The following is a 20165-nucleotide window of genomic DNA, read 5'->3' as shown; positions in this document are numbered from 1 at the left end:
ATTGAAAAATGATTAAACACCTATTTGTAATGTTTATTAAAAGCCCAACCTAATGGAGATGTCAGATTCCTAACAAATATTAAGGAGATGTAACTGTTAGAAAGATACAGATTTCCTGTCTAAAGCTCCTGGGGGTTAATTTGCATTAGCCCTCCAACTGTAGTCCATCCAGTGAATAGTACCTTTAGAACAGTGAAAATGGCTTCCAGAGCATGAGACAAGGGCTTGGGTGTGGAAAGGTGTTTTTGCTGCCCTTTCTGGAAGAAGAATTGGGGTCAGCCAAGAAGCTTAATATACTTCAAAGGTGCCTTTCCCTTTCATCACAAGCAAATGTTGGGTGACACATGGAAAGGTTCTAGCTTCTAGCTTTTGTGCTCTCAGTTGTCAGGCACCAGCCCCATTGGGGGGGAGCTGCCCACAGAACTACTTTGAAGTAACCAAGGGGGGCAGGACTGCTCATGTCCCTCACCACATATCTGTGTATGCACACAGACTCTGCACAAGAAGAGAAGGGTTTCTCTATCTTGGATCTTTAGGAAAGAGTGTTTTCAGTAGGGCAAATGGGAGCTGTTGCACAACTGGGTAAAGTAACCTCTAGGAACTTTTATCCCATTGGTTATGGAGGGGCTATAAGTGAACACATCCTCTAGCGAGTGTCAGGCATATATGTGGCATCCCCAGGCACACTCTTCAGAACATTGTGGACCTGCGGAAGAACACAAGAAGGAGTGCACTCTCTGTTTGCGACCTATGATGAGTCATAAAGGACTGGACCTACTCCCACTTGTACCGAGGACAATTAAGTGGACTCCCAACATCAGTTGACCTGTGGCTACAGTAAGATAAGAAGCTGCAAGAGGCTCAGCTGGCCAGTACTAACTGGACCAGCTTTGCCTCATTTTGGTAGACTGTGGTGCAGTGAGTTTTGACATCCAAGTGCTGTCCCCTGTGATGGGTCAAATTGGACTTCTCCTATCTCCTCCTGAAACCTGGTATGTAGACACCTTTTGGATTCTAAGCCCTCCGGAGTACTGGGACAAATCACCCCATCCTCTCCTCATAAAATAGAGAACCTCATATATCTACTCCTTGCCTGGCCATCTTCACCTGCCTGTGGTACTCTCTTATACTTTAGTGAGAAATGCATCCTGCATGCTGTTTATAATACAACATGGTTTTATGGTACAGACATAATGATTGTCACTGTTGTATTTCTAAATAAAATATGCATCGTTTGTTGCAGACCCAATGTGACACTATTGCCTAGCTCAGCCGCGGCCCATGGAGGGAGTTCCGTGGGGCAGAGAGGCGGGGCGGTGGAGGGGCAGAGAGGCGGGGCGGTGGAGGGGCAGAGTGGGGGGTACTAAAAACCGGAATATGGATAATTGGAGGTAAGGAAACAATTAAATAAATAAAACTAATTTCGTAGCGCGCGCTGCATTGCATTTTGCGATGCAGCGCACTACAAAATTTGTTGTATTTATTTAATTGTTTACTTACCTCCAATTATCCATATTCCGGTTTTTAGTACCCCCAACCCTGCTCCTCCCCCACCCTGCCTCTCTGCCCCACAGAACTCCATCCACGTGCCGTGGCTACCCTAGCTATGGGTTTCTTCTTAGATTTGACCGACCTGGTCAGATCACAGAGCAATTCCTTTTTCTTTAGTACTTTTATCTGCACACATTATGGCTAATTGACAGACACGTAACGCTCCTGATGGAGCCTACCATGCTGCCATACACAATTAATCTCCCTCCTGTCCTATGCCTTGGCAGTACCAACGCATTTTCTAAAAGAAAACATTAAGCTTTTTCCTACAATCTTTTCTGCAACAAATCCACAAATGCCTGAATCATTTGACCAAATCAAAAATTCTCTGAGTCTCACTGTCCTACTCACACGTTTTCCTAAGTCGCCTCATACTCACAACCATCGATCACATCTAACATGTGCTTTCTGATAACCATAATGCATGTTTTCCTTTTGCAGGTGGTGTAAGAATAAAACTATTTATCACCACATTAGAATGACTGCCAAGCACTATTTATAACTTACTACCTCCACCACAAACTCCTCAAAAATCTCTACTAACAAAGAAATCTTTCAACTCTTCCCTCCAATACTTCTGATACTTGTGATATCACTTGTAATTTATTTACCATATTACCTACAGAGCACATCGAAATACTAGATACTCTTGATCCATCTATCACAAGTCCCTTGTGAGTCTAAGAGTTCTCAGACTTTCAAGGCTCTACTCTGCTGAACCTACTTATTGAATCACTCCTTTAAATTTGGTAACTCACCCTCACGTCCAGATCTGCTGTGGTCCTGTGTCTTGTGAAGATAACATAATGCACAGCTCTCCTTCCTGTCAAGGATGTGGTCTGTGAAGTTCTGTTAAGTTCTCTTCTTGATTGCTCAAAGAAAGGGAGTCTCCTCCAGGAAGCCACATTTCTGACCTGAAATAAGTAGTATACTTGAAAGGTTTCAAGTGGCTCCAGAAGAGAATTCATTTAGGAGGAAAAAGCCACAAAAAGTCAAAAATACCCCTGGCAATCTTGTTATGCTTCAATAAAGATAGCATTTAATTCAGATGTAGATAAGCTAAACAACAAGCTCTTTCTGATGTCAGGGAAAAAGAAGAAGAAGGACATCCAGTCGATCAAAGAGAAAATCAGGAGTAAAATTCAGAGACAAATGTAGTAGTGAGTGGGAGATGGGCAGGATGATAAGTAAGGGAATGAGTGCACCGTGACACACTCTACACTCATTACTGCCTCCATTAAATATAATTCAAGCATGATCTGACATCAAAGGAAAAGACTCAACTTAATCTAAGATTGGGAAGCTGAGCCAGAAATATCTGGAAGCACTTCCATTTTGGAAATGGCAATCAATAAAGCGTGTTGCTTCCCTTTGCTCTAGCTCAAAGTTTTGATTTGGCACAGGATGAAGAAGCCCAAGTTTGACATCATTGACCTGATGCAGAATCTCCCCCCCATCTCACCCAATGCTTCTCATCATTTGTGAGTGCTCTCCAGGTGACTGCAACATTGGAAATGCCAGTGCAGTCTAGGCTAATCAAGCATCCTACAATATTCTGCCTGACTGTGTGATAAGCGCACTGTCTTAATTTATTTATTTATAAAGTTGTGTATTACGCGAACGTGACCCTAGTGGGTATCAGAGCACTTTACATGATGGGGAATAGTGTAACATTTGGTCTGGAAAAAAGCCACACAAAAAACAGGAAATACATGCGTGAGAACCAAACAAATCATAAAGTATAATAGAATAACACAGATTGGTCTTGAATAAAGACAGTAATAGGAGGGACAATCTCCATAGGAGTTTGCTGGCTATGCATTTTCAATGTGGCTGATATATTGTCTTAAGGTAAAAACTTCGTCAGTAGAAAAGATTTGGCTTCTTTTTTGAAGGAGGAGGTAGAGGAGATTAGGCGAACATTCGGTGGTTCAATATCTTGGGTGCAATCGCCGAGAATGCTCTGGCACCAGTTTTCTTTTTGTGAGTTCGTTGGGGTTCCAGAAACAAGGTGAGCGCACTTCATGAGGATCTGCTGCCCCCTGATTTTTCTAGCTTTTGAGCCAGGTAACTGGGAGAATTGAGATGTAACACCTTATGCATCATGCAGGCAATTTTCAGATGGATTCTTATCTCGTACGGTAGCCAGTTTAATGATTTTAGATCCAGTGAGATGTGTGTGTTTCTTTTTGTTCCAAGGACAAGTCTGGCTGCCGCGTTGAGGGAGAATGTATGATGTTACTATGCTGGCAAATACCACATGGTAGGTTACAATGCGGACATTACATTGTCCGCGTTGTTACCACGCATGGCATTACATCACAAGTCGTTTCTACGACTTGCGCTAGATGGCGCGCTAGACTTAGGAATAGCATAAATTACTATTCCTACTCCAGTTAGCGCAACAGCAGGGAATGTGTTGGATTTAAAATCCAACACATTCCCTGGTGTTGCGCGCCATCTAGCGCAAGTCGTAGAAACAACTTGCGATATAATGCCATGCGTGGTAACAGCGCGGACGATGTAACGTCCATGTTGTAACCTGCCCGCGTGGCCTTACCAGCATTGTAAACGCCCTTTCCTGTTGAGGGATGCTCTTAGAGGTGCCAATTTGTATCGAGGTAAGCCACATCATGTGGCACTACCATAATCCAGCCTGGGTAATACTAGAGCATGGACCGCTTGTTTTAGGTCTTCTTGTGGTAGATAGGGTTTAAGTTTCCGCTGAATGCCTAGTTGGTAATTTGCTCCTTTGGTGGCTGCGCTGATGTGATCCTGCATGATCTAGCAGAGTCTATGATGTGGGAAGAGCATTTGAGGGCTATAAAATGTTTCAACTAAAGATGAATCTTGGGGCTGTAGTTCGGTGGAGAGATGAGAAGAAATTCGGGTTTGGCAGCGTTGAGTTTGAGATGGTTAAACGTGAGCCAGAGGTGTGTGTTTTGTAGGATGTAATTGAGGGATATAATGTCCTCTGGGGAGGCAATTTTGAGATACAGCTGAGTGTCATCAGCATACATATGGTAGTGGATATTAGAAGACTTTAGGAGGTAAGCCAATGGTTCAATGAATATGGTAAATAGTAGGGGTGAAAGACCAGAACCTTGAGGAATGCCAAGCGTGATCGCATTGGACTTAGACAGAGATTGATTCATTTTGACTCTTAGGGATCTGTTTTGGAGGAAGGAAGCAAACCATTGTAATACGACCACTGATAATCTCATCCTTTGTTCCAGTAAATTCAATAGATTATCATGTTTGACAGAATCAAAGGGGGGCGATAAATCAAGCAGTATCAGAAGGCATGATTCATTTTGATCCAGCATTTTTAGTATGTCATCCACTATATGAGTAAGTGTAGATTCGGTGCTGTGATCTTTACGGAAGCCTGATTGTGGTTAGTCGAGGAGTTGATATTTGTCTATGTGGTTCCAGAGTTGACTCTGAACACATGTTTCTAAGAGCTTTGCCAAAGTAGAGATGTTGGAGATAGGTCGGTAATTGTTAGGATCAGAGCAGTCTGCCATAGGTTTTTTTTTTTTTAAATGAGTTATTTGTCCTACCTTTAGGCAGTCAGCGATAGTGCCTTGACGTTGTGAGCTGTTTACAATCTTGGTCCATAGAGGGCGACCACAGGATTTGAGTATGGGAGGAGGTATAGGGTCTGTGAAGGTGTTAGAGGGGTTTAAGGAAGAAAGAATGTTGTACATGCCATGTTTGCTGATTGGGAAGAAGATGTTCCAAGAGGCATTGTTTTTGGAGGGGGCAGGGGTGTTTCATCCCCTTCCGTGATCTGGGAGATGTACGAGAAATTGCATGGGGTAGCTGGTGATAGTTCCTTTTCTATTTGAAGTTCGTTCTCTACCTTTGAGGTTTTTTCCTTGAAGAAGGTGGCTACGTCTTTGTAATTTGGATGGGAGCTGGATCCGGAGACTAACGAGTTGGATGTGTTACTTGATTGCTGCTTGACTATTTCGGAAAGTTTTGTTAGCCTATTTCTGGCTTGGTCAAGCTCTATTAAACAAAATCGCTTTCTCTTATCTTATTCTTCTATTGTATGTATTCCTTGTTGTTCTTAGATGTTTTAGCAATTCCAGGGATGGAGAGGATCTCCAAGCTCTTTCTGCTGTTCAAAGATTGTGTCTTTCTGTGTTCAGGTTGTAGGTGAACCTGGGCTTTGAATTTTTATTGGATGTATTTTTCTGTTGAAGAGGCACAATGGAGTCCATTACTTTTAATATGGAAGTGTTGTAGTAGTCAGTGAGCTCATTGACATTCTCCATGTTGGTCTGTGGGATCAAGTTATTATTGCATAGGGTAGTTAGTTCATTGCGGTTTATATTACGAAGATCCCTTTTCCATTGTTTTATTTTCTTTGGTTGTTAATGCTTAGGGATCACCTTTAAATTGATGAGGAAAGTGATGTAATAATGGTCTGTCCAGTCACAGGGGCTAGTAGATTCTAGGGAAATAGTGGCAGTTTTTGAGATAATAAGGTCCAGGGTCTCCCCCTTGTTGTGTGTTGGCCTGTCGCAAATTTGGGATAACTCATGGTTTAATAGAAAAGATTTTAGGTTATTCATTGAGTGGTTGTTGAGGTAATTTCAGTGTATATTAAAGTCGCCCAGGAAGATCTGGGGTCCTTGAAGATTGTCATTCAGTGTGATGATTCAATGAATAAAGAGTTATCACCCAGAGGGTGATGGAAGGCATGTATATTACAAATGTAAATGCTTAGATATTCTCATGTCGTGACCACTATTGTTTCCAATCGGTGTACTGAAAGAGTATTGTGGTAGATGCATGCTATTCCACCCCCTATTTTCTCTGGTCTATCTAGTCGAATGATCTTGTGACTAGGTGGGACTAGTAAATCTACGATGGGATGAGATGAGTTGTTTAAGCATGTTTCCGTGAGGATAACTATGTTGAATTTGTGTGAGAGAATGAGGTCGTAGATATCTGCAGCGTGTTTATTCGCTAATCTGCCATTGAGGAGCATGCAGTTCAGCTGCTTATTATTATAAAGAGAGGCCATCTGTGACAAAGAGACGAGCTTGAGGTTATTCTTGTTTATTCCGTTGTGGTTGAGGCTTGGTTCTCTGACAGGATTCGCTTGGATGGCTTGTATTTGATTTTTATTGGAACTGTTAATATTCTTTTCGGACTGATAAGAGAGGAGGAGTTCATGGATCTCCTTGCTTGACAAATCTTGATTAGCTCTCTTTGGGTGAGAGGCATCATTAGGGTAAGGTGTAGATCCAGATCCCAGATTAGCTGTGTGTGGGACATGGAGTGTAGGGATGTATGCGAGGGAATCAGTTCCGTTTTTCATGTTATTATTTGAACTCTGAGAGATCCGGATATCAAATGTGATGGCCGTAAGTCTCTGAAGACCCTCCTTAAGATGTTTTAGGCAATGATCAATCTCATTGAATCTCATTACCCAGTAATCATGTTTACAGGTAGCTGTGGGTTGCGTTGGAAGGTCGGGGAGCAGGGTGATGTTATGAGGGATGCCATGTTGAGAGGGGGGTCCTTATTATCAGCTGGGCAGAGTTGAGATGAGTGTGCATGAGGAGGATTGGAAGTGATGGGAGGTGGTGTAGTAAGGGTGGAAGTGAGAAGGTTAGAGTATTTGTTGTAGATATATGGGTTTGTGGATATTATTGTTCCCTGTATGGGCGATCAATGAGGGAGTGCCTGAAGGGCTCTCATTGGAAAGCTCCTGTACACTTGCCATCACTGGTAAGCTTTTGGGTTGTATGTATTGCTCCCAATCTACTGCTCAGTATCCCAACTCCATTTCGTCAACAAAATTGTAGAACAAATTGTTTTTAATCACCTCACCATTTTACTGTCCCCTAACAATCTGTTCAATAATTTGCAATTTGAAACTATTCTCTTAACTGGACAGAAACTGCACTCTCACACTTAGCATACGTTACCACATTGGCACACCATAGACAACTCTAACCACTATTATGCTCCATATCGTCGCTGCTATTTTTGACACTGTTGATTGCTCCAATGTAGATCCTTCCTAACAATTATGGGAATCACAGTCTATGCCTCAATTAATGTGCCCCTTACCTCTCTAACCACTCCTTTTCTGTTGCTTGGAACTTCAAACTACCCTCATCCAAGTCATCTATACATTGATGACCCACACAAATTGTGTTCTCAGTTACAACTGTCTAATTTTTCCACAAGGAAAAAATATATCATTGTCTTACTGCCATTCATTCCTGGATGGCTCCTGGTCTCATCAGAATAAACTCATCCTAGATGGAGGTCCTAAACCCACCTTAATACCTAACTTAAACAACATCCCTCCCATTGCCCTGGCTTTCACCTCCTCTGCTGGAAACTTGATGTTCTATTGATTCTCTCTAAGAAAATAAAACCTTACATTGCGTAGACTGCCACTTCAGGGATTTTTCAAGAACTAAATACATACACAATCCACCAATTCATTCCTTTCCACACAACCAAAGCACTGAATTCAAATTTCCTTATCAAATTCGATTATTGCAATAGACTTCCTTTCCCAATGCTCACTAGTGAACGCCTTAAACGTCGCCACTGGACAATTATATAATGTCTCAAAACACAGTGCTACCTCAACATATCACCACTAATCTGGCTGATCAACAAATACCAGTGCCTTTTCAGCTTCTGATGCTAGTATTCAAAGCCATCCAAGGCACCTCTGTTGGCTCTCTAATGCTTTTCACCTAAAATATGCTAACCAAAACCTCCTAGTCTCACCAAACACACCCTTTGCTGCGTCTAGATTCCGTTCTTTCTGCTGTATAGGACCCCCTTGTAGCCCCTCAACGATCCTAAAACAGCCCTAAAAAAACACCGCCTTGTAATGGAAGACACCAATTTATTTCTCACTTGGCTCTCAAACTTTGCAAATATGTATATTGTTGCATGGGTGCTTTGTTATTAGAAATGTAATTAGATCAATATCTATTCCCACTAATAATTTCCATACAGCTGGTACATATAAACACTCATTTTGGTTTATGGTCTAATTACTATTGTCCTCTGTGTACCGTATTTGTGCTGGAAATACTGTGCTCCTTAAACAAAATAATAAATAAGTTCATCCCAAAAACAAGAAAACTTTCCTTGGTAGCATTAATAGCTGTTGTTCCTCATCCTCAAAGCACGCGGAAACCCCTAAACAAGTGCAGTGTGTGCCATCAGCTGCTTGCACAAAAGCCATGTTTCTGGAACAATATTGATAAGGCCCCATCCAACCATGACTTTTTGGATGAAAATAGTACCTTTTGATTGAAAATTGCAGTAAAAAGTAGCTTTGGCCCTTTAAATAGGGGTTGTTCATGGCCATGTAAGTAAAGGCTGGGCAACACATCATCCAGAAACATTGTTTGCATCTTCCCCTAATTTCTTCCTTCTGTTTCGCCTAATTCTGAGACCAAGTGACCAAATATTAGTCCGTCTATCACTGCAGCACTTAAGCACAAATAAGTAAAACAAAAACCCACTTTAGATCCAATGTACCTCTTATCTTTTTTTGTTCAGGAAACGTCTGGACATAGGAGAAGAAAAATAAATAAATGTGAAACAGGACATCACTAGCATATTGCCTGTAGTAGCATCCATGAATTGCCCTAGCCTTGAGAGTGTTAATGTTCATGACACCTGCTGTAAGAAAACAATGTATCCTTTTGTAATTGTATTGTAATTGCATTTATATACTGCTTACTACCACTGACGAGGTGTTGAAGTGCTTTTTCAGCAAGTAGCACGTTAATCCAGAACCCATAATGGGATTAGTGGTGAATTAGTATAGTAAAATATGAAAGTGATTTCAGTGGTGGATATGTTAGTCAGTTATTTGGATCGAGAAAGCTAGTGGAGGGATAGAAGAGGTAAAAAGGTTTGCATTTATATAGTGCTTGCTACTGTTATGTTTCATAGGGTATCCGAATATAGGCTTGAGTATTCTTCTAACCTTTCACCTACATTCGCCGGACCATTACACTACATAATGGGTTTTGGTATTGACCTTTTACCTAGTTAAACTCTGCTTATAATGTTGTGTGGTTTTCTCTAATACTAGCCTCATTAATTATGCATGAAGATTCCCAGAATCACAGCAGGATTACCATCTTCTGCATAATACCTATGTAAAGGGGTCATCCCTTCCGTCATCCACGGCCGACATGACACAGCAAGCTAGAATCTCCTGAGGGTACCTTTTGGGTATATATACACCACATCTTTGCCAAGGCAGGCAGAGGAGAAAGACTCATTCTGACACACTGACGCAAGACGCTGAGTTTCCTGCATGCAGACACTCCAGTTCGCAGTGGTCGGACATTCCTCGCGGGGTGTCTATCTCAATACCAAGACAGGGTCCCACAGTCTCTCACTTCAGGGAATGAGGCTGGCTTCAGCCTAGGGGGATTCTTGGCTCTACACCTCCATACATGCTAGGTACACTTAGGTAGATCCAGTTAGGGTTGCATAGTAGGAGTACGCATTATTGTCATGTATTTTTATACCTGCCTGTATTCATTGTTTTAGCACTATGGTAGGAATCTACCATCCATTTACTCTACTGGCGCTTATAATCATTTATATCTGTTTCTGTCTTATGGTTGTTTCAGCACACCTATTTGTCCAGTATTTTGTAAATGTCCAGTATTTGTAAAGCGCAAACAATTACCCAAGGATGTCAAGGCGCTGGGGGCCGTCGGGAAGATAAAGCGAGCTATTGCCCAGAGTCGCATGGTGCTGGGCTAATCTGCTGATGTTGCCGGATATCGAACCGTGAGCCCCCGGTTCTGGAGTCAGTCACCCTGGCCGCTGCGCCACACCTCTTTAACACTAGAATGATGATGGTTCAATAAATACTTATTGAAAAACATCCCCACCATTTATTCTGTGTATCTCTCTCTATGAGACCAAGTGAGCATGGGTGACTGAGTGAAAAGTACTGTACTGTTTCCACGATCCCTGATGGGACAGAGTTTTCATGTTCAATAGTTGCCAAGAACTATTCTCACCTTGGTAAGAGGAGTTTACAGTGGCACTGTGAGCTAGCTGGTATACAGGCGGACATACACGGTGGGGGTGTCTGGAATCAGTCTGGGAACTAATCCTACAGTCTATGTTTTCTAAACGCGCAGATCCTATATAGGTTTATAGGAACTACACAACACTACCCTATACGGGTGTTGAAGCGCTTTTTCTGCAAGTATCATGCTACTTCGGAACCCTAAAGGATTAGTGGGGAATTAGTATAATGGAATATGAAAGTAATTTGAGTGGTGGATATGTTAGTCTGTTATTTGCATTGAGAAGGATAGTGGAGGTATAGAAGAGGGAAAAAGGTTTGCATTTATATAGTGCTTGCTACCCCTGATGGGATGTTAAAGTGCTTTTTCGGGCAGTAGCACGCTACTCTGGATATGTAGTGCCCAAAGTTCTAGTTTGTTGCTTGGCAGTTACATTTCAGTTTTTTTGTGCTCTTAATGGATTTACTTAATGTGCTTGTTTCAGGTCGGCGGATCTGTGCCGGTGAGAATCTTGCTAGGATGGAGCTCTTCATCTTCTTCACAAGCCTGCTGCAGAAGTTCACCTTCCGCCTTCCTCCTGGGGTAACGGATGTGGATGTTACTCCAGAAGAAGGCTTCACCCTAATGCCTATACCTCACAAGATCTGCGCTGTGGCACGCTCATGAGTCACCCACCTATCAGCAGAGAGGAGCAATGTCAAAATTATGGTTCTGGATATTAGTTTGTAGGCTAGAACATAATTGGTTTGCAGGAGCACGATTTCAAACAATTCATGCTTATTTTTGTAACTAATTTCACAACAAATATCTCTTTCAGCTATCCAAAATATATTAAAATAATATTTTTCAGTTTTGTATGTTTCACACAAATCTGTTTTTGTTTAAAATTTGCATATCATAAGAATTCTAGAAGCAATGTAAAGTTTGTATTCTTATATTGAAACTATGTCTAGGGTGTACATAAGAGGCTGTAGTGTCTTTGACACAGAAATTACTTTGTACGTTTGTGAGATACAGATATCCCTTGGCCAGATCATATAAAATAATGCACAAAGGTTTACACAACCCAAACAGCTCCATAGACTAACTTCATGTGTTAAAGTTGACTGTGATATTTGATATTTTTGTAATTTATCATTCATTTACAAAATACACCAACTTTGTGAAAGATTTCAAGAAGACCAAACTGGGAAGCGATGCTAATGTACATTCTTGCATGTGGATGTGACCAAAAATATGTTGTCTGTTCTTTACTGCTAGTGTTCTGAGCGTGAGATTCCGAGTTAGAAGGTTGAACGCAAGCAAGAGGCAAAAACAGCATGGTGACAGTTGTACTTTTAGGTCGAGCATTCAAGACCTCTTGTATACACTTTAGTATATACTTATATGTGCATGTACTTTGTGGGCTCTGGAGATCAGCCCTTAGACTTGTCTGCTTCCGTTTAGGGGCTTTATTTCTGTTCAACTGCCTCTATTTAACTGTCTTGATAGAAAACGACCAGTAGTGGTCAGTAAAATACCAGAATTGTTTTCTGCTGAGGGACTTTCATTTTTTTTCTGGCAACTGCCTCTGTTTAACTTTCTTGATAGAAAACGACCAGCAGAGGTCAGTAAAATACCAGAATCACTTTAGCATTCTCTAGATTCCAGTCCATAGAAATTGTCTTCCACGAGCAGTCATAGACAATAATATTTTTTTCAAATCTTGTATATTCAGTGAAATGACCACCGAAAGTCCTGATTTTATATTAAAAACAGAGCTTTGGACTTACCATTTCCATGGACGCCATGAGGTGAACGGCTTAAAACTGTTTTTATCGTAGCCGTGAGGGGAACGGTCTTATTGCTTCCTGCGCCGCCGTGAGGTGAACGGCATTCCTAGCGGGTACTACATTCCCCGAAGGCCCGGCATAGCGCCGAGACCCGGCGTCACCAGAGGGCGCCTGGAGCCCTTAAAAACAGCGTGGGGCAGACGCAGCGTGGGACGCGCTTACCATTTCCATGGACGCCGTGAGGTGAACGGCTTAAAACTGTTTTTATAGTAGCCGTGAGGGGAACGGCCTTATTGCTTCCTGCGCCGCCGTGAGGTGAACGGCATTCCTAGCGGGTACTACATTCCCCAGAAGGCCCGGCATAGCGCCAAGATCCGGCGTCACCAGAGGGCGCCTGGAGCCCTTAAAAACAGCGCGGGGCAGACGCAGAGTGGGACGCGCTTACCATTTCCATGGACGCCGTGAGGTGAACGGCTTAAAACTGTTTTTATAGTAGCCGTGAGGGGAACGGCCTTATTGCTTCCTGCGCCGCCGTGAGGTGAACGGCATTCCTAGCGGGTACTACATTCCCCAGAACGCCCGGCATAGCACCGAGACCCGGCGTCACCAGAGGGCGCCTGGAGCCCTTAAAAACAGCACGGGGCAGACGCAGCGCGGGACGCGCTTACCATTTCCATGGACGCCGTCAGGTGAACAGCTTAAAACTGTTTTTATCGTAGCCGTGAGGCGAACGGCCTTATTGCTTCCTGCGCCGCCGTGAGGTGAACGGCATTCCTAGCGGGTACTACATTCCCCAGAAGGCCCGGCATAGCGCCGAGACCCTACATCACCAGAGGGCGCCTGGAGCGCTTAAAAACAGCGTGGGGCAGACGCAGCGCGGGACGCGCTTACCATTTCCATGGACGCCGTGAGGTGAACGGCTTAAAACTGTTTTTATCGTAGCCGTGAGGCGAACGGCCTTATTGCTTCCTGCGCCGCCGTGAGGTGAACGGCATTCCTAGCGGGTACTACATTCCCCAGAAGGCCCGGCATAGCGCCGGGACCCGGCGTCAACAGAGGGCGCCTGGAGCCCTTAAAAACAGCACAGGGCAGACGCAGCGCAGGACGCGCGTGGGCGTGCCCGGGCCAAGGGCGGGCCCGTCCGCGCCCGTCGGAGACCGGAGGAGGCTGGGCTGGGCCACATCTCTAACTGCTACAACATGGGTTAGAGAAAACTGCTTGGGAATCAAGTTCAGGGGGGAGCCAAGGCTAAAGTGCCACGAAAGTCTTCATCAATAATTTCATACCTGACCTCGGCTGTGGGAGTGCTGAATAACGAGATAGAAGATGCCGAAAGGGAACTGGGCTTAAGTAATAAGGAGGGTGAAGATATCCTTGAAAATGGACCCCATCAGTAACCCCTATACCCCTGGATCCTGTGGTGGTGATTAATGGATCAAAGACTGTTCCTGTATCCCCAGTGACTGATAGTATCGGTACAGGAGATGGGGATACAATATTGCAAGTGCCTGTTACGGATGGGGTAAAGTTTACTAAAGGCCCATTTGTTAGGCTCCAGGGGGCTCGGGGTTCAGCCAAAAAATCTAGTAAAAAACAAAAGGGACTAAAAACTTGTCAAATAAAGCCTGTTTCCGTGCTGGATGAAAATATTCAATTAGTGCTCCGGAACCTGGTGGAAGAGATCTTTTCTACTCGGTTTGAGTGCATATTGACTAACATTGCCAAAGAAGTTATTGACACTATGAATATGTGCGTTGCGGACCTGAGGAGAAAATGTGACCGTCTGGATTCTATGATAGACTCTTTTAGAATTGATTCAAAATGTACCTCACAAGTTAATGCACGGTTGAATCTATCTTTGTCCCCTCGCCCCGAGATTGTTGTAGACCCTCGAGGAAAACACTTAGTGGGTTACCAGCCTACACCTTTGGTTGAGCCACAACTCAAGGCTGTAGTTAGCCACTTGGGGTCTAAAGGTCGAGGTGTAGGCGAAGGACTCATGCCATCTAGAGATAAAAGTTGTGTTGACCATACTGAGGTAGGCATGAATGTGGCATTTAATAAGATTGCGGTACGGCAGGGGAAGAAAATATGTCCGAATACATGCAAAATTTTTGCGATTCTTGTAGGGGTTCCACCTTTAAGTACTTAAGAAACTGAATCTACAGAGGCATTACTGCGTAAGACAAATAATTGGCGTGAGCATCATTCCACTGGACCCGCTGGGATATCCGCCCATATCATAATGGCTAGACGAGTTGGATGGGTGGGTAATGGCCCTTAACGCGTCCCAGGTGACTGTATCATAGTCAATTTTAATAATCAGGATATAGCCGAGAGGCTGTTTTGGAATGCAACTGAATCAATTGGGAGTGATATTAGAGCTGTTCCTTTGGGTTTCTTCTACCCTCCCTCTAGGGTGCTGCGAGCTCACATTAGTCCTTCTCAATTGGGGCGGACCTTCTTACATGATTTTGCTAGTAGATTGTATGTTGGTAAGGATAGAGAGGCTGATGCAACATTACTAAAAAAGACAACTTTATTACCTACACCCAAGGAGGGAGGTCCGCTAGTTTCAAATAGATTTTTTCCCCTTACCCTAATGGATCAGAACGATTGACCAGTGGGGACAGGGGCGGTTAGAGTAGTTCTGCCCCAAATAGTTCATGGATTAGATGACAGAAGAGCAGAATCCCCCCTAAGTTGTAGAATTATTAGCTGGAACATTGCAGGCCTTAAATCTAAAAGAGACGACCCATTGTGGTTGAATTCTATAAACCGGTACGATATAATCGCTCTTCAAGAAACATGGGATAAGGGGGATGGTTTCTGGTTGGATGGGTTCAGATCTTATTCCCTATCCGCACGCCCGTCGTTGGCTGGAAGAGCAAAGGGTGGATTGATGTTCCTTCTATCCCATAAGATAAATGGAACCTTAAGAAGACTTGAGGTTGACTCGTTCAATCTTCTGATATTAGAAGTAAGCTGTCCAAACAATTTTAAATTATTACTTATTAATTTTTATAATTCAGGTGATAGTGATATTACAAATCAACATTTGAATAAATTGAACACTTTCTTAGTTGTATATAGGAAAAATCAATCCACATTTTATCATATTATACTTTTGGGTGATTTTAATATACATTTATGGGACCATCATTGTTATATCACTGATCATTTGGTCCACACGAATTCAGAGACACCTCATTTTGAGCACTCCCCTCAGGGTGTTGCCCTAGAGGGCTTTTTGTCTGAAGCTGATCTTACTGAACCTGCTTTTAATAATTTTGCTGATCGTTATTTTACATTTAAGGCTAGTGAGACTATTATTGATTATATTTTCTTGTCTCCAAATTTGCTTGACAAGGTAGTTTTTTATAATGCCATAATTTCGCCTTTTAGCGATCATAATCCTGTTTTACTGGAATTAGCTAATAGCTGCGGGTTTCTAGGTAATGGAGGGGTAAAATCAGGTGCTAGTAGTATGGTAACATGTGATCAAGTTAGGAGGCTTAAGTGGTCTAAAGTCTTGCCTGCTACATTTTTTAATGATCTATGTTTAAAAACTAAGGCTTCCATAACAACTTGTATTGATCCCTCAAATCCCGAGGACGTTATACTTGGGGCTTTTGTTGGTATCTGCAGTCAGATTGCTGCAGACTTGATCACTAATACTAAAGGGAAAGCTCAACAGAAAGAAAAATGGTTTGACGATAATTGCTCACAAGCCCATCGTGCTTTAATCCTAGCCTTGAAAAGTTCTCCTCGAGACAGGTGCTTGATAGTGAGGTTAAGGAAACAATATAAGTTAGCTGTTCATAGGCGGAAATTAGAGATTAAAGCAGAAGCCTGGAATGCCCTTTTATCTGTTGATATTTTAAAGGAGAGCGCCAGGTTTTGGTCTATTGTTAATACTCCTCTTTTTTCAGGCTTGGATAATAACAGTCAGGATAGTAATGTCACAGAAGCACAGTGGCTGTCCCATTTTGAAAGGATCTATGGCTCTGACGAGTTAACTGATACCTTTCCCAATTATCCACCTCAGCAAGGTATAGTACCTCTTATTTTTGAAGTTGAGGATATTGAAAAAGCAATAAAAAACACCTCGAGCAACAAAGCGCCTGGCCCAGATCATGTCCCAGCTGATATTTATAAGTATAACCCTAATTTTTGGGCAAAGATACTGGTCAACGTCTTTAACGTTGTGGCAGTGACTGGGTTCCCTGCTTCTTGGTCTCACTCAATTATTATACCAGTTTTTAAAAAAGGGTCAGCGGAGTGAACCAAGGTGCTATAGACCAATATCCTTGATCGACTCAGTTGTTAAAATATTAGGTAAAGTTATATTAGGCAAGATTACAGACTGGGCAGATGAAAATAAAATAATATCTAACCTACAATATGGCTTTTGCCAAGGACGAAGCACCATGGACCAATGCCTGAATCTTTTCTTATTATTAGGTAAATATACCATGGCTAAAGAGGGCTCGCTGAAGTTGGCTTTTATGGATTTGACCTCAGCTTTCGACCTGGTCAACAGGTCGAAGCTGTGGAGTATCTTATTGGAAATGGTTTTGGATCCGGCATTGGTTTATTTTTTAGCAGATCTTCATCGTGACCTTACTGCATCAATTAGGCTCTCACAGGATGGTAGGTGTTCTAAATCCTTTAAATCCAGGAGAGGCGTTCGACAGGGGTGCATAATGGCACCCCTGCTTTTTACTCTATACATCAATGCCCTGGATAAAACTTTGGTCAAAGCAAGCCTGGACATTCCACGTGTAGGTGATACCTTAATCCCGGTTCTCGTATACGCGGATGACGCTGTACTACTGGCACGAACTGCGGTAGGTCTACAGCGTCTTTTGGATGCGTTCGGAGCTTTTATGTTGTCCCTGGACCTGGTAGTAAATATAGAAAAATCACATATTCTGTCTACAGGTCGCAGAGTCACAAAACCCAAAACCTTTTACTGTAATGGGGGTCTAGTGTCTTCTGTTTCCTCTTTTACTTATTTAGGGGTAGTTTTTGATGAAAGGAGTTCTTGGGTCCCCCAGCAAAAAATTTAAAAAATGCAGTAACTAGATCAACTTCTGCTTTATTAGGGTTTGCTCAGCGTCTGGGGGCAAGACCAGTGGAGGCTATTATTAAGATATATAAATCCAAGTGTCTGGCCATAGCGGCCTATGGCTCCTCCATATGGGGTTTTAAACCCCAGCCAGAGCTACAGATAGCTGAAAACAGATTCCTGCGTAATCTCCTTTCAGTACCGCAATCTACCCCTAATTTTTCATACATCAGTAATTGGGTCTGGGTTTTTTATCTGATACTCTGAGTACGGCTCCGTTACTCTGCTGGCTCAAGGTATGGCTTAACCCAGAATTAACCTTGAATCAACAGATATTGCAGGATTGCGTTAAACTGGATAAAGCGTGTAACATTAAATGGTTAGTTTATGTTGAATCAATGCTTTTTAAACTAGGGCGGCAGGAACTATATGATTTTCCTGAGTGAATTAAGAAGGATGACCTGAAATGGGTTAAAAATAATTTTATAAAAATGTTGATGGTGGAACGGGAAGGAAACGAGTTGCAGAAGCCTTTAGTCAGGGCCCATTTTTTGGTAAAAACAACATTGCTGATGGAACCTTACCTGTTAATTGTTACTAAGCCGTTCCATCGTTGACTTTTGACCAGATTCCGTTTTAATTTGATCCATTTGACCTTGGGGGACTATGTGGGGTGGTCTAAACCTGAGGAAGCAGGATTGTGTACTTGTGATAACCATTCTATCCAAGATACTTTACATTTTCCATTATTCTGCAAATACTATACTGATATTCGGAAGAAGTTTTTGGTCCCTTTACTGCTTAGGAAGGGTTTCCAACAGTTCAAACCTGCATTACTTTATTTGCAAATGTTAACTGACACGTGGGATATTTTTAACATTGATTCCTTTTTAGTTGCTGCCGTCAGGATTAGGGGGAAAATTATAGAAATATAACAGATAACATTCATATTAGATATAACAAATGTCAATTTGTTATCTTATGTACCCTTATAAACTGGATAATCTTACTGGTATAATTGATTTCCTAGAAAAGTATTTTTTAAAATATGTTAGTATATGGTTTGCTGAAACATAATAGTAACCCTGCATTTCTAGGAATCTTTGTCCTTATGGTTATGAAATAACTTTTTTAAATGATATATTTTTGACTGATTATTATATTGTTATTTATTGCTGTATCTGTTTATGACTGTAGTTGTTGTTTTGTACTTTTATGATTTTAATTAATCGAATAAAGTGGATTGATTTATTGACTATACCATTTCCAGATTTACAGGCAATTTTTCTATCCATGTGTTCCCATACCTGGTGTGTCACGCAGTTAGGTGCTTACTCTCCCTCCATGTTAAAGAACAGTAGATGTTTCAGCACCCAGGCTAATGTGCTGCATAGATAAATACATATAAGGTCCCAAAGGCGAGACCGATTGCCTTTCAAATGCTTGTTCTTCTAGTAGCTTGCTGCTTCTTTGTATGTACTTTTATAACTTTCACTCACCTGTGATTCGCACAGCCGAGAATTAGTTTTCTACAACAGGGACAATGACAGTAAATAGACCCTGACTCTCTATTTAATTGTGAAGAGAGGAGGCTTGATTTAAGCCGAAGGGAGTGACTTATCTATAAGCAAAGCAAGAGTATATTTGATGTACCTCATCGCTGTGCGCACACGTGTGCACATCACAGAGTTTATGTATTTGTTCCACAGTGATAGCAATTTTGTGGTGCGATTCACAGTATGTTCCAGTTGTATATCAGGGGCACGTGCGCTTATTTCAAAAGTGTTCACATACAAATGATTACAGAACAGAGTGCTATGTTAAAGAGGTTAAAGATTCCTTCTTCTTCACCCATTTACATTTTGCTGTGGCGATTGCTTGGTCAGGGCTTGTGTATCAGAGACATATTGCATCACTGTTTTCCATTTTGTTGAGAAACGTATTCGTTAGGACGATAGGTTGAATCCCTATGGTTTTATATGCAGATACTGTGTGCATGAATTGATGTTATATGCTTCAGTTCAGGTTTTCGTGAGATGTAACACTCTTCAAATAACTTTTGTTTTTCAGAAGAAGTATAAGCTTACCTGTTATTTTCTCATAAAAATGCTGCTGAAATTAAATACAGATATTTAGCATTCATATGTTGACGGTGACTACTTTTGTTTTTTCGTTTTTTGGTTTTAGTAGTGTGATTATAGCATACATGCACAGATGATTCGACTATCAAATTATCCAGTTGAACTTAAAAGCATTAACTGGAACACTCTCCGGATGTATTCGCACAGGCGATCACGCAATCATGGACTTTGCATCCCATTTGCATGTGACATTAATGATTCAATTTTATCGTTTTCCATATTTTAGCTTTTTCAATGAGTGTATCTTATGCAATGGTTTTTATTAACTAAGCATATAATACAATTTACTTACTTACTATCGTATACATGCTGTAACTGTCAATATGTTGAGTATATTTATCCCACCATTTTTTTTACAAGTGCAAGGGGAGCAATCAATAGAATGTATGGTTTGAGATGTTTTTGCATACACTGAAGTTCTCAAGGGTGAGGATCTTATCGCTGGAAATTATCCATTTAGGTGGTGAAAGCCTAATGCAATTTAAATTGTTACCTGCAATACCTAATGCTATTAATTTCTATTTCAACTCTTCTGGACAAGTTTTATACAGCTAGAGACCACACACAGTCA

General features: G+C 41.9%; 1 protein-coding gene across 4 annotated transcripts in view; it reads left to right on the top strand.

Moving 5' to 3' along the window:
* Positions 1–19595, top strand: part of LOC146816630 (cytochrome P450 2K1-like) — a 504791-nt gene extending 485196 nt beyond the window's left edge. For all 4 annotated transcript variants that reach the window (XM_085610503.1, XM_085610501.1, XM_085610504.1 and 1 more), the window contains one exon: positions 11095–19595. In XM_085610503.1, coding sequence (XP_085466629.1) covers positions 11095–11276 — 182 coding nt within the window. In that variant the 3' untranslated portion in view covers positions 11277–19595. The remainder of the gene's footprint in view (positions 1–11094) is intronic.
* Positions 19596–20165: the final 570 nt, after the last annotated feature.

This window comes from Triturus cristatus, chromosome 6 (assembly GCF_964204655.1).
Source record: "Triturus cristatus chromosome 6, aTriCri1.1, whole genome shotgun sequence".
Classification (NCBI taxonomy): Eukaryota; Metazoa; Chordata; class Amphibia; order Caudata; family Salamandridae; genus Triturus; species Triturus cristatus.
This window is presented reverse-complemented; position numbering and strand designations above follow the sequence as displayed.